Source organism: Cryptomeria japonica, chromosome 7, assembly GCF_030272615.1.
Source record: "Cryptomeria japonica chromosome 7, Sugi_1.0, whole genome shotgun sequence".
Classification (NCBI taxonomy): Eukaryota; Viridiplantae; Streptophyta; class Pinopsida; order Cupressales; family Cupressaceae; genus Cryptomeria; species Cryptomeria japonica.
The window spans coordinates 470,723,530-470,738,355 of NC_081411.1; the positions used below are offsets into that span (position 1 = coordinate 470,723,530).

At 36.6% G+C, this 14,826-nt stretch overlaps 1 protein-coding gene across 1 annotated transcript in view; it reads left to right on the forward strand.

Annotated features, from left to right (window-relative positions):
- The first annotated feature begins 4,893 nt into the window (after window positions 1-4,893).
- Window positions 4,894-14,826, forward strand: part of LOC131856822 (uncharacterized) — a 34,082-nt gene continuing 24,149 nt past the window's right edge. Inside the window, exons 1-2 of the mRNA XM_059208760.1 lie at window positions 4,894-5,118; window positions 6,437-6,595. Of these exons, the coding sequence (XP_059064743.1) occupies window positions 4,894-5,118; window positions 6,437-6,595 (384 nt within the window). The remainder of the gene's footprint in view (window positions 5,119-6,436; window positions 6,596-14,826) is intronic.

Genomic DNA, 14,826 nt, shown 5'->3' on the forward strand with positions numbered 1-14,826 from the left:
GTATCCATTGGGTAGGTCTGATTCCACATGAAGTAGATCCATCAAGATTGTAGTAATTAAGTACAGGATTAGACTCCTTGGGGATATATAGCTAGTGTTGCACAATGACATTTCGCACAAATTTATTGCAGAAATTATCAGGTGTTCATTGAGAAATATTTTGAGTTACTGAGTATAGAGAAAATAATTTGCAAAGATGGAAGGGTCAAGCTCAAAAGGGAAGTGGAAGGTCGTTGAAATATCTAGTAGCACATCAAAAAAATTGAAGGGTGAAGTCAATGAGGATCGAAGGAAATTAAATCAAGACATGATAGATCAGATGGGCTCTCCAGGAGCTAGGTCACATAGAGCTAAGGTGTATTTGCCTATTCACGACCAGCTGGAAGACATATACAAAGAAATTGGAGATCTATTTACAACAGTGTGAGGGCACGAGCTGTTTCTTTTCCATTACTTCCACAAGGATGAGACCATGCCGATTTCAAACCCATGGAGTATTGGTTTAGGTAAACTCATGGTACCTAATGTCTTTGTAAATATTGATTTACTGAAGCTCCTGGTAAGACATTATGATACAAACAAGTGATGCATTCTATTGCCCGATGGGACCGCTTTAGTTCACTTTGCAATAGCCACAATGGAGGATGTTTTTGCAATGGATCTTGAGGCGAATGTGCCCTTATCTTTTGTGGATTTGGAAGAGAAATAAAGAAAAATGGATACTACATACCAGGGTTGGAACCTCGCTATCCACAAAGTAGAGAAGGGGAGGCTAATAGAGGAGGATGGTCCTCCTTATGATATGACAATTTTCAAGAAATATTTACAGTATACATATATGGCATGTGGTCAGGTTGGAGGAGTTGAAGCTCCTGATGTAGCAAACATGGGGCTGCTCATTTTAGCAGTAGGTATTTAGAGACATGAGCCTAAGGCTTTTGATTTTGCTTCATACCTGGTTGATAGACTTCATGAAGGCTTCCTGAACTTGAAGGAAAATCCAGACAAGCACTTCAAGCTTTATTCGTTGTTAATGCTCATTGTTTTATTTTATGGGAGATTGAGAGGGTTATGGCCAGGGGGTTTGAATGTAAATACAGTTGGGAAGAATGGACAAGATCAACCAGTTCAGTTATGGGTTTCTCTCTTGAATTACAGATATGTAAATTCCCATTACATCAAATTTGAAGAATTCTTTGTTAAGCCAATTTTCTTTCTCTTTGGTGAGCCTCTGCAGGGATCATTTTCTGAGGATTTAAAGAGGTTTCTTAGGCCTCATGAGAAAAAAATTCAGAAGGTTAATCACAATTGGGGTGATTGGTACTCATGCCAAAATTTCACCTTTATTCGGTGCTATGGATTTGAAGGTTACCCCAATGTTCTACTAAAGCCTGTATCAGATAGGGTTGCTTTTTTGGAAATTGTAAGGCAATTAAGTGTCTCTAATGCCAAACATTTGGGATATGCACACAAGCAAGCCTTTCTCTGTGGCACACTTTATTTCTTGGATTTCAAAATTGTATCTACTAGAGCATACGAGGCTATTGATAGGAAGCTAGTGGATGAGTACACCCTGTTCTAGCACACATCTAGAATGAATTATGATCCCAAGGGATACATCCACATGTGCAAGAAGAGATAAGGGTTGAGAGATTACCTTCATTAGGAGGATGAATTTGAGGGTATGTGTAAAAATAAGGAAGTGGAGGACCTTGTAGAGGTTATGGAGACCTTGGAGAAGAAACTGGAGGAGAGAAGACAAATTTAGAAAACGTTGAGGGAGAGCCAACTTAAAGTTATTCAGGGGAGAATGAAGTAGTTTCCAAGCTCCATGCACCTGAGAAAGAGAAGGAGCCAAAAGAATAGGATAAGCTCCTTGTTGTGCTAAATGTAGAAATAGATGAACGGATGACATAGCACACTTCATTTGTTTTAGATGATCAATTCATCAATTCTAAAGAGTTTAAGTCCTTCTTATACCACTACAAAGGGAAGAAGCTAAGGGAAGCAATGCCTAATATCACACCAGAGAATGAGGAGGAAATGTTGCAAAAGCTTAAGCCTGATATTGATGTAGAAGTGGAGACAATGATCCCTCAGAGAGGGAGCCAGTTGCTAGTGGAAGCAGGTATTATTATTTTCCCAGGATGGGATTTGAGTGTATCATTTATTTTTGATAGTCTATTACATGCAAACAATAAGGACTTCAAGTTGGATGTCCAAAGGGTTAATGATATATTCATTGGATCAAGATATGATCCAGATGAACATGCAATGTTGTTATGGGCATTGTACCCCCTGAATAAAAGGCCAAAAATCATAGATGTGGATAAAGCCTTTGGTCATATGATGACCTTGAAAGTTGGAGAGGTAGATCCTATGGTCACTGCTGACATAGGTATTGATATCTCAAAATTCAATAAGGCTCAGATGAAACACGAGATAGCAGAGAAAAATAAATATAAGACCTTATATGAGGAAACCCTTAAAATGAGTGGGCATCCAATCCCTCAGATTACTGATTTAGGAAACCATTGGAAGAAGAAGTTTGAAAAATTAGCTTATGAGCACACTAAGTTGAAGATGGAGATGAAGAGCATCAGGGCTGATATTGCTTGTGTATTGATGAGTAAAAGATATGATAACATGGAGAAGGCATTGGACAAATTTTGGGGTGTGTATCAAAGGAACATGGACAATATGGTATCTAACACCATAATTCAAGATAGACTCAACCTGTTGTTACAAGATGCATCGACTAGGGAAAAGGTAAAGAAAAGGGTTCAGGGTTTTCTTGTCACACATGATGAATTTACAAAGGAGTTGAAATCTGAATTTGATGAGTGCCAGCAAATTGTTCAGCATGTGGTTCTTGGTTTGGTGGACAATGCAGGTGTAATTAAGGATAAGACCGTATGGCTTTCTGAGTGTAAGTCTTTACTTAATGCAGCCCAAGCCATTGCCAAGATAGATACTCTTGATATGAATGACACAGTCGATCAGTTCAAGAAATTCTACGTGATTGAACATAGCCAGGGATGTAGTATTCAATGTTACAACTTACAAAGATGTAGGCTATTTGCAGCACATTCAGAAGTGCGGACAACGGCTGGATTGAAAATCTTAGTTTATTGTTTAGTTTTATGTTTGTAATGTAATTGATGTTTTAGTTAGGCTATTTAGTTTTTGTTCAGTTAGTGGTCTAGGATAATGAAAGGGTGTGTCCTTTCATTCGTGTCCTGTGGCATATGTATTTGTATTGAATCGTTTTGTATCAAAGAAGTAGGGACAATTGTCTACAATTTTAAAAAGGCCAAGGGACTGTTAGTCTTATGTTACAAAAGGGTAAATGAGAATTAAAAGTATTTGAGAAATCATGTAATCTCTGTGAGTGTAGCTTATGTATTTAGTATTGTTTTTTCAAGATCAATATATAAAACTTATTGCTTCTAATTCCTTTATCATTTTGTTATTATTTCATGTTGATGTTTGTTTGAGTCCCCTAGATAAATCTTATAAGGGTTTGTTGTAATGTGACATCACAAGTTAATGTGATTGAATTTAAAATTAAGTTTTTACTGTTCTTGTAGCACTTAATGAAACCATTTCAGTGATAGTTTTAAAATTGTCTCTAGGGTTTGATCAAGATTTATGTACATAAGTAATACACTAATTGTCGGATGAAGGCACTAGTCTAGTGTTGATTTCTGGAACAATTCTGATATATGTTTAAGGTCCCTAACTGAGAAGCATCTTTGAATTCTTGTGATCTCCTCCCTATTCATAATTACTAATCAGTCCTGAAGCTGTTTCATTTTTCAATATACATTTTTCTTAGCATTTTATTTACAAGCATTTAGTAATAAACATTCTTTAGCACATAAGTTTCAATAAAAGTTTTAGGAAAAATTGTCGTTCTTGTTAAACATTTGTCCTCAAGTTTAAATTCACTATAAAGAAGCAATCTTTGTGTGCTTGGAGATTGGGGTACACCCACCTCGGTCTAGTGAAGCCTAGAGTGCAGGGGAATTTGGTCTTTGACCATTCCCATTTGTTGGCCAGGGTCGATTATGGAAATAGAAAGAGGGTTGGCAGTCTCTTGTTTTCCCAATCTGTGGTTTTGGGCACCAATAGATTGGTGACTCTGCTAAGGAATTGTTATACAAAGTTTTTAGAATCTCTGGTAGTTTGTTTCAGACTCTACTAGAGGGAGGATCCCAGAAGATTAGTTATGTTGGTAATATTTTCCTCTTAAATAGGTGGCGACTCTACATTTTAATACATGAATAATAGTTGGTATTTTGAGAAAATAATAGAAACCCCTAGACATCTATCAATAAAATTGATGCAGGGGAGGAGGTCTCTACACAAAGGACAAGAAGATTTTGTTCAGTTGAGTCCTAAGAAAATGAACAAAGAGAAGAAATCACACATGGCTTTTGAAGGATATAAGAGATTTCCTAGTAGGGAGGAAGATTCTTCATCTGCTAGCAAATATGAGAATAGGGAGGAAAATTATTTCTATAAAATAAGTGCTAAAGATAATAGACATAGCCATAGTGAGATCCTCGCGGCTGAGGAATAGGAAGCAAAATAGTGGGATGAGTTATTCTTAGAATGGCTGATATGAATGCAGATGATACCAAGATGACAAGGGAACTTAAAAGGCAACCAAATTGGGTGTTGCAGAAACTTGAAATAGAGAGAAATAATATTTCAAGCCCCAAGACAAACAATGTAGAAGAAGAGAGGGGTGAAACAAGTAGACAAGTAGTTCCAGAGTATAGTCCCTCTCATATGAGAAGAATAGACTAACCTTTTGTAACTTATGATGATCCGTTGGTAAATGAAAGTAGAAGATGGAGGGATGTGCATAGGGATCCAAGTGAAGAAATGAAGGAGGATGGAAGAAGGAATGGAAATGTGGAAAATAAGAGGAATTGGAATAACACAAATAGGGGTAACCATATAGGAAGTAATGGGTATGGCATCAATCAAAATAATGGACACAATAGAGGTAATAATGGCAATTATGGAAGTGGAAATGGTGGAGGTAGGAACAATAATAATGGTAATAATAATGGCAATAATAGTAGCGGTGGAATAATGGGAACAATGGTAATTATGGCAACAATGGTGGATTCAATAGAGGAAGTATGAACAACCAAAACAATCATCATGTTTACAGGCAGCCTCTGATCATTGAAATATATAGATAGTTGGATTTCACTGGCATTGTTCATTATCCAAATCAGATCACTAATGATTTAAGATTAGCAATCCCCAAATTCTTAGGAAATGGAATTGATTCAGCAAAACGGCATGTAGTTAATGTAAAAAATATCATTGAAGAATTTGAGGCTCCTCATGAGGATGTATTCATGAAATTGTTTGTTCAATCTTTGACAGAGGATGTAGGAGAATGGTATAGAAGCCTTCCTTATAGATGTATTTGTAGCTGGTAGGAATTTGTAATGTTGTTCATGGAAGAATTTGGAGATCACAATGATCCTTCATTTGCATCCCATGAATTAACAAGTATAAGGAAGAATCAAAATTAATCAATTGCTGAATTTAATAAAAGATTTAACAAAGTATTAAATAGAATACCCAGAGATGTCAGACCTGTTGATTCATTTCTGATTAACTTTTATTTGAGTTCTTTGACAACAAAACCCATTATGAGATTTTGTCTCATAGACCTGATGCCTTACATCAAGCATTCAAGACAACTGCTACTATTGAAAATAATAGGAAGGCGGCTAAGAAGGTTGCTAAGAGAGATGATCCAAAGTTGTACAACTCCAGGGTTCCCAAGAAAGATGATCTTACTCAGATCATGGACATGCTTAAAGATCTAAAGGGTAAGCAAAATCCTAATGAAAGGTCACCATATAGAAACAAGAAGCAAGTAAATTACAATAGGCCAAGGTTGCATGACATGCCATATAACACCAATTGGAAGGATGGAAAGCCAGTAAAACCTAACATAAACAAAGAGACTCCCGATCCATTAAAGAAATCCATAAAATTTGTAGATGAGTATCCATGGTGTGATGTATCTAATTTGCCTCATGTTGTAGAACAATGTATGATTGCTCAAGGCTTGATAGAAGAGGAAGATAGAAATGAGGATTATGAACCAACTGTGAATGCCCTTTCGTCTGATCCATATTGGGGAAGAAATGAGGATTTATCTGAAGAAGAAGAATATTCTGATGTGCATCAAAGAAGAGAGAATTTGCAATATAGCATACAACAAGTTTTTTCTGATGATGACGAAGATATCCCTGCTTTGAAAAAATTGTTTCAAGAGGAAGCAGTGCCTTCTTTGAGAAACCTGACTAAAGAAGAAAATAAATCTTTCACTATTGTAGCTGTAGAATAAGTGAAAAGTAATTATCAATTGAGGAATAGGAATGTTGACAATGAGCAGGGCAAGCCAATAGGTATTTTTGCCAAAGTCACAAAATATGGTGGGACAAAAAATAACGTAGCCAAGGGCAAGAATGCAGGTGCCAAAAAAGGGACAGAGCTAGAAAATACTAAACAAATTGAAATGCCAAAGCTCGTCAAGCCTGTAGAGAAGAAAAAAGTAAGTAAGCCCAATTAAAATTGTAATTCATTCATGTCTCAAGCACTATCCCAGGTGAAGATATCTATGCCTTTGCTAGAAGTAATGAAATTTCTAGATTACAAAAATGAAACTTTAAACATTATATCTAATGTTGGGGAAATGAGTAGGGAAGATCCTAAATCAAAGGAAGATCCTCCTGTGGTGTATCTTGGCACATCTGTTACCAAAAAATCTCACACAGGTAGACCCTTTTTATCTAACACTGTTGATAAATGAAAAAATGCTAAAAATTTGCATGATAGACTCAGGAGTGGTAGTAAATATCATGCCAGAAGATGTCATGAAAGAGTTGGGAATGCATGTTGACACACCTTACGGTAAGTGCTATGCCATGGAAAATAGGTCAGTTCCTGTAGTAGGCATCATGAAGGACGTTGAGTTTAGATTCCTAGCCTACCCAGACACTGCATACAAAATAGATATCACAGTTGTACAAGTGCCTACGAACTATGGGATGTTGTTGTCCAGACAGTGGTTCAACTTAGTAGGTTTACATGTTCAACTTGACTTGTCATATGCTACTATTCCAACAGAAGGGATAGCAGTGAGGATAAACAAATAACCAAGATCTCCATACCTCATAGAAGAGGTTGATCCTGATGAAGTGACTTGCTTTTGCCATTCTGATATGGACAACTTTCAAGTAAGTATTTCTAAACCTTTAGAAATCAATAAAGTTACACAAATAGTTAAACAAAATGAAAATTTAATTTGGAAATTATACTTTGATGGTGCCTGCAATAAGGAAGGAAATGAAGCAGGAGTTGTACTTATTTCACCTAATGAATTTTTTTTTAAATACTCTTTCTTGTTAACTTTTGAGTGTACTAATAATGTTTCTGAATATGAGGCCCTCTTATTAGGACTTAAACTAGCAAATAAACATGGTATTAAGTTACTAATGGTTTATGGTGATTCAAAATTAGCCATTTCACAAGTGAGAGGCAAATTTGCTGCAAAAAATGAAAAATTAAGAAACTACAGGAACGAAGTTTGGGATTGCATTGAACTATTCAACGCTTTCTCTATCAATTGGACTGAAAGATCCAATAATATTTGGGAAAACTTCATGGCTAACTTGGCTATCAAGCATAATGACATCCCTTTGGATGATATTACCCAAGTAGAAATCAAGATCAGATCGTCAGTGCCTAACAATGTAAAAAGTTGGCAAGTTTTTGATGATGACAGGGATTTGCTAAAATTCTTATTTTGTGAAGATCAGTATGAGCACCAGCAGATTGATTGGAATGGATTTGTGGAGGATAAGGATGGCAAAACAACTATACTTGGGCAAGAGGTATTGCAGCTAAAAACAAATAAAATTCCAAAAGGATTGATAGAGCTTGAAAGAATGTTTGATGATAAAGATGTAGTGAATTTCAAACCTAATTTAGGAGGATGTGAGGATGTTGAAAAAATAAACTTGGGAAGTGAAAGCAACCCAAGAGAAGTATATATTGGAAAAAATCTCACACCAAAAATCAAAACAAAATTGATTAATCTACTGAGGAAGTATAGGCATGTCTTTGCTTGGTCATATGATGACCCTAAAGCATACATGGAAGATTTGTTCCAGCATGAGATACCTTTGAAGCCTGATGGAAAACCTTTCAGACAAAAAAAAGGTTGATAAACCCTGCTTTGGCTCCTAAGATGAAGGAGGAGCTAATGAAAATGAGGAATGCTAGTATTATTGAGCCTATAAGGCACTCAACATGGGTATCCAATTTGGTCCCACTAAGAAAAAAGAATGGTGACATCAGACCATGTGTGGATTTCAGAAATTTAAACATTTCATCCTTGAAAGATAACTATGCTTTGCCTAACATGGAGGCTCTTTTGCAGAAAGTCACATGGAATGAATTGTTATCTATGATGGATGGCTTCTCAGGCTATAATCAAGTCAAGGTTAGAGAAGTAGAAAAGTTCAAAATTGCTTCCACTACACCTTGGGGTACCTATGTCTATGCTAGGATTCCTTTTGGACTAACAAATGTAGGAGCTACATTCCAGAGGGATATGGGCATGGCCTTTGAGGGTATGATTGATTATATCTTGGTAGTGTACCAGGATGATATGACTGCTTATTCTAAAAAGGTAGAAAATCATTGTGATGATCTAGGAAAGATTTTTATTAGAGCACTAGAATATGGCATATCAATGGAATCCTACAAAATGTCATTTTGGGGTTACTGAAGGAAAATTATTAGGTCATATTGTTTCAAAAGATGGTGTGAGAATTGATCTAGAAAGGATTTCTGCTATTGATAAAATTCAAATCCCAAAAACTGTTAAAGCAATTCAATCTTTTTTCAGTCAAATCAACTTTGAAAGAAGATTTGTTTCAAATTTCTCTGAAATCATAAAGCCTATTGCTTAAATGTTGAAAAGGGGTGCTGAAATAAAATGGACTAATGAAGCTCTTGAATCCTTTGTAAATATCAAAAGAGCCATCAAGGAAGCCCCTGAATTAAAATCACCTAATTTCTCTAAACCTTTTCAAGTCTTTTCATTCGCCTCATTCCATACTATTGTTGTTGTCATGTTACAAGAGAATGATGAGGTTCATGAATAGCCAGTGGCATTTTTTAGCAAAACATTGCAGGCATCCAAATTGAATTATGATTTAAATGAAAAACAAGCCTATGCTCTTATGAAAGCTGTGAAATCTTTTAGACCCTATCTAGTTGGTGCCACCGTTATTGCTTATGTACCAAATGTTGTTGTTAAAGATATCTTCAGACAATTAGAAACTACTAGAAGGAGATGCAGATGGATAAACCAGATCCAAGAATTCAATATTGATCTACAAATCAAAAAGTTGGTAAGAGGTCAAGGTCTGGCAAAATTGATGGCAAAATCCAATCTTGAAGCAACACAAGTAAATCAGGTAGAGTTGGAATATGTACAAATTATAATTGAGAAGTGTCCCTAGTATGCAAATATTGTATATTACTTGAAATACATGAAATGTCCGGATAACTTAAATGATGGTCAGAAGAGAACTTTAAATCTTCAAACATCTAGGTATGTATTACTTAATGGAGACCTATACTAGAAAAACGGAGATGGTGTTCTTTTATTGTGTCTAGATGAGTGTCAAGCGTCTGTCATTTTAAAAGATTTACATGAAGGTGTATGTGGAGGCCACTTCTCAAATAAAACCACTGCTCATAAAATTCTTAATACCGATTATTATTGGCCTCAAGTTTTCAAGGATTGTCATACTTATATCAGAAAATGTGAGGCTTGTCAAAAGTTTTTAGGGAAGCTCAAGTATAATGGATCCATTCCTCTCAGACCCATTCATACAGAGGAACCATTCTAAATGTGGGGTATTGACTTCGTAGGAGAGATAAAAAACAAATATAGTGGTGGGCATAAATGGATTTTGGTGGCTACTGATTATTTTACTAAGTGGGTTGAAGCCATTCCCACAAGATAGGCTACTAGCAAAGTTGTGATAAAGTCTCTTTTGGAAAACATTCTGACTAGATTTGGGGTACCTTGGAAGATTGTGGTAGATAATGGGATGTGTTTCAGATCCAATGAGCTCTTTGATTTTTGTGAAAATTATGGCATCACTTTGTCCTATTCATCACCTTATCATCCCCAAGGAAATGGACAAGAAGAATCCAACAATAAAATCTTGTTGAAGATTATCAAAAGGATGTTGGGTAATAATAAAAGATCTTGGGATTCAAAATTGATATTAGCAGTATGGGTTGATAGAGTGATAGTTAAGAAGTCCACAGGATTTGCTCCATATGAGCTTGTATATGGAAAAGAAGCACGATTACCTTGAATAATTTTCTCCCACTTTATAAATTTGTTATAGATGAGTTTTCAAAAGAAGAAAACTTTATGGGGGATAGATTGATGGCATTGGCTAAGTTGGATGAATGTAGAAAAGAGGCTCAGGAAAGAAATCTGCAAAGACAACAAATGGTAAAGGCTTTACATGATAAGAAAGCATGTGACAGGTCATTTGAGGAAAGAGAATGGGTGTTAAAGTGGAATGCCAAGGATCAGGATAAAGGGAAGCAAGGCAAGTTCGATGCGCTTTGGCTAGGAACTTTCATCATTTCAGAGAAAAGTGGAGAAAACTCTTATTACTTGCAGGATATTGATGGTCAGGTGTAGGAGTTCCCGGTTCATGCTCAGTATCTTAAGAATTTCTTCTCTTGATGAGCAGGGAGTATTTTTGTATCATAATAGTTTAAGTTTCTTTTTGCTTTTTGTTTTCAATTTTCATTTTGGTCTTCTTTCCAGAAATAACTAGGATCTTGCTATGTCCTTAAAGAGAACATACATCCCCAGAAAGAGCCACTGTTAGCACATATTTTTACAAAACATTTTGTGCTACATGAACATTTACTACTGGTTTGCTTATTCCTATGATATGAGCATTTACTACTGGTTTGCATATGTAAGAACCTTATTATCACGAGTAAAGTTCTCTAAGGATCAGTTGTTCCAGGAGTGTCAAGGTATCACTTGGGCACACTAAGGGCATACACTAAGTATAGACTGCATAAGGAATCTAGTATGAGAGCATTTATCAGTGAAGAAATCATTATGGTATAATCTAAGGTTGTTTTTCAATATGTATCAGACCCTGTGGGATAGCTAGGATCACTATTATTCATGGTGGATGGCTCATTTTTTCAAAACTGCAAAATTTCAATTATTGGCATAAGTAGTTCTGATGAAACAACATTGGCAAACAAAAGAAGGATTATCAGCATGACATATACTGATAAATCAGAAGGCAGATTCATTGGAGTACTTAAATAATATTCAGAATGTTGTGCACTCTTGGAAAAGTCATACCATCGGGATAACTTGTTCTGATGAGGTAGAAGGAGGGTGTTTTTTTATTGGCATGTATCAGCTTATTGGAAAAGTCTATAAATTGCTATACCGATAACCTATGAGGCTATTGGTGTAACTTGTAACGATGAAAAGGCAGTGCATATCATGCACTTATATCATCGAGAGATCGGAAATAATGAAAAAACTCTATCTCGATACCCGATGACTGAAGGAAACTGAAGGCGGGTCCATCAGAGAAAAAGACCATATCGGGATAGTGCAAAAATAGTTAGGCCGATCCCTGATGACATGGAGAATCAAAAGGTGGAACCATCAGTATTACCTATACTAATAAAGAAAACTTGGAGGTATAAAGCATAAAAGTGCATCAGTGTAACATCGGGACTTCAGGAGGAATAGGAAAAGGCTATTCCAACATCTGATGAAGATAAAAGCGCCCACAGGGATGTCGGTGTGAATTATACCAATAAAGTAACATGAAGTGAAGACTCATCGAGACATTGGGAGGAGAAGTTTTGCCGAATCCTGATAGGAATGTTACGGTGGATGGTGAGTTGCAAGGAGTTCTTCGGGGTGAGTTATGTTGATAACATAGGAAGCTTAGTTAGAATGCAGATCAAAATGTTGAGGTCATCAAGGCATCAGAGGGACATAAAATGAAATATGCCGATACCCGATGGGTTAAGTAAAAAAACCAAAGACGGGTGTATCGGGGAGAGTTATACTGATGGACCATGAAAAAAAAAGTAAAGCCGAAACAAAAGGAGTATCCATCGGGATAAAATGAACCATCAAGATACGAGAAAAATTGATATCCCGAGACCCGATGAGTGGGTCGAGATAACTTGTGCTGATCAGAAGGTAAGAAGCAGTAAAGTCATAACAAATGACACCAAATAATTCAATCATCGGGCAAAGTCTCACCGATTAGTCATTGAAGGTTTTGATATGAAAAACTGACAAGATGGCTTCCATTAAATGCACCCATTGGGTAGGTCTGATGCCATCTGAAGCATATCCATCATGATTGTAGTAATTAAGTACAAGATTAGACTCCTTGGGGATATATAGCAGGTGTTGCACAATGACATTTCGCACAAAGTTATTGCAGAAATTATCAGGTGTTCATTGAGAAATATTTTGAGTTGCTGAGAATAGAGCAAATAATTTGCAGAGATGGAAGGGTCAAGCTCAAAAAGGAAGCAGGAGGTCATTGAAATATCCAGTAGCATGTCAAAAAAATTGAAGGGTGAAGTCAATGAGGTTCAAAGGAAATTAAATCAAGACATGATAGATTAGATGGGCTCTCTAGAAGCTAGGTCACGTAGAGCTAAGATGGACTTGCCTATTCGCGACCAACTGGAAGACAGATATAGAGAAATTGGAGATGTATTGACAACAGTGCGAGGGAACAAGCTATTTCTTTTCCATTACTTCCACAGGGATGAGCCCATGCCAATTTCAAACCCGTGGAGTACTGGTTTAGGTAAACTCATTGTACCTAATGTCTTTGTAAATATTGATTTATTGAAGCTCCTGGTAAGACATTATGATACAAACAAGTGGTGCATTTTGTTGCCCGATGGGACCACTTTAGTTCACTTTGTAGTAGCCACAATGCAGGAGCTTTTTGCAGTGGATCTTGAGGTGAATGTGCCCTTATCTTTTGTGGATTTGGAAGAGGAATATAAAAATATGGATACTACATACCAAGGTTGGAACCTCGCTATCCACAAAGTAGAGAAGGGGAGGCTAATAGAGGAGGATGGTCCTCCTTATGATATGACCATTTTCAAGAAATATATACAGTATACATATATGGGATGTGGTCAGGTTGGAGGAGTTGAAGCTCGTGATGTAGAAAACATGGGACCACTGGTTTTAGCAGTAGATATTTAGAGACATGAGCCTAGGGTTTTTTATTTTGCTTCATACCTGGTGGATAGACTTCATGAGGGCTTCCTGAACTTGAAAGAAAATCCAGACAAGCACTTCAAGCATTATTCGTTGTTAATGCACATTGTTTTATTTTATGGGAGATTGAGAGGGTTATGGCTAGGAGGTTTGAATTTAAATACAGTTGGGAAGAATGGACAAGATCAACTAGTTCAGTTATTGGTTTCTCTTTGGGATTACAGATATGTAAATTCCCATTACATCAAATTTGAAGAATTCTTTGTTTAGCCAATTTTCTTTCTCTTTGGTGAGCTTCTGCAAGGATTATTTTCTAAGGATGTAAAGAGGATTCTTAGGCCTCATGAGCACAAAAAACCGAAGGTTAATCACAATTGGGGTGATTGGTACTCATGCCAAAATTTCACCTTTGTTCGGTGCTATGGATTTGAAGGTTACCCCTATGTGCTACCGAAGCCTGCACCAAATAGGATTGCTTTTTTGGAAATTGTAAGGCAATTAAGTGTCTCTAATGCCAAACATTTGAGGGTATGTGTAAAAATAAGGAAGTGCAAGACCTTGCAGAGGTTATGGAGACCTTGGAGAAGAAACTGGAGGAAAGAAGACAAATATTAGAAAACATTGAGGGAGAGCCAACTTAAAGTTATTCAGGGCAGAACGAAGTGGTTTCCAAGCTCCATGCACCTGAGAAAGAGAAGGAGCCAAAAGCATAGGATAAGCTCCTCATTGCGCTAAATGCAGAAACAGATGAAAGGATGACATAACACACTTCATTTGTTTTAGATGATCAATTCATCATATCTAAAGAGTTTAAGTCCTTCTTATACCACTACAAAGGGAAGAAGCTAAGGGAAGCAATGCCTAATATCACACCAGAGAATGAAGAGAAAATGTTGCAGAAGATTAAGGCTAGTATTGATGCAGAAGTGGAGACAATGGTCCCTTAGAGAGGAAGGTAGTTTCTAGTGGAAGTAGGTATTATTCTTTTCCCAGGATTGTATTTGAGTGCATCATTCATTTTTGACAGTTTATTACATGCAGACAATAAGAACTTCAAGCTGGATGTCCTAAGGGTTAATGATATATTCATTGGATCAAGATATGATCCAGATGAATAGGCAACGTTGTTATGGGCATTGTACCCCCTGAATAAAAGGCCAAAAATCATAGATGTGGATAAAGCCTTTGGTCATATAATGACCTTGAAAGTTCGAGAGGTAGATCCTATGGTCACTGCTGATATAGGTATTGATATCTCAAAATTCAATAAGGCTCAGATGAAACATGAGATAGCAAAGAAAAATAAATATAAGGGCTTATATGAGGAAACCCTTAAAAGGAGTGGGCATCCAATCCCTCAGATTACTGATTCAGGAAGCCACTGGAAGAAGAAGTTTGAAAAATTAGCTTATGAGCACACTAAATTGAAGAAGGAG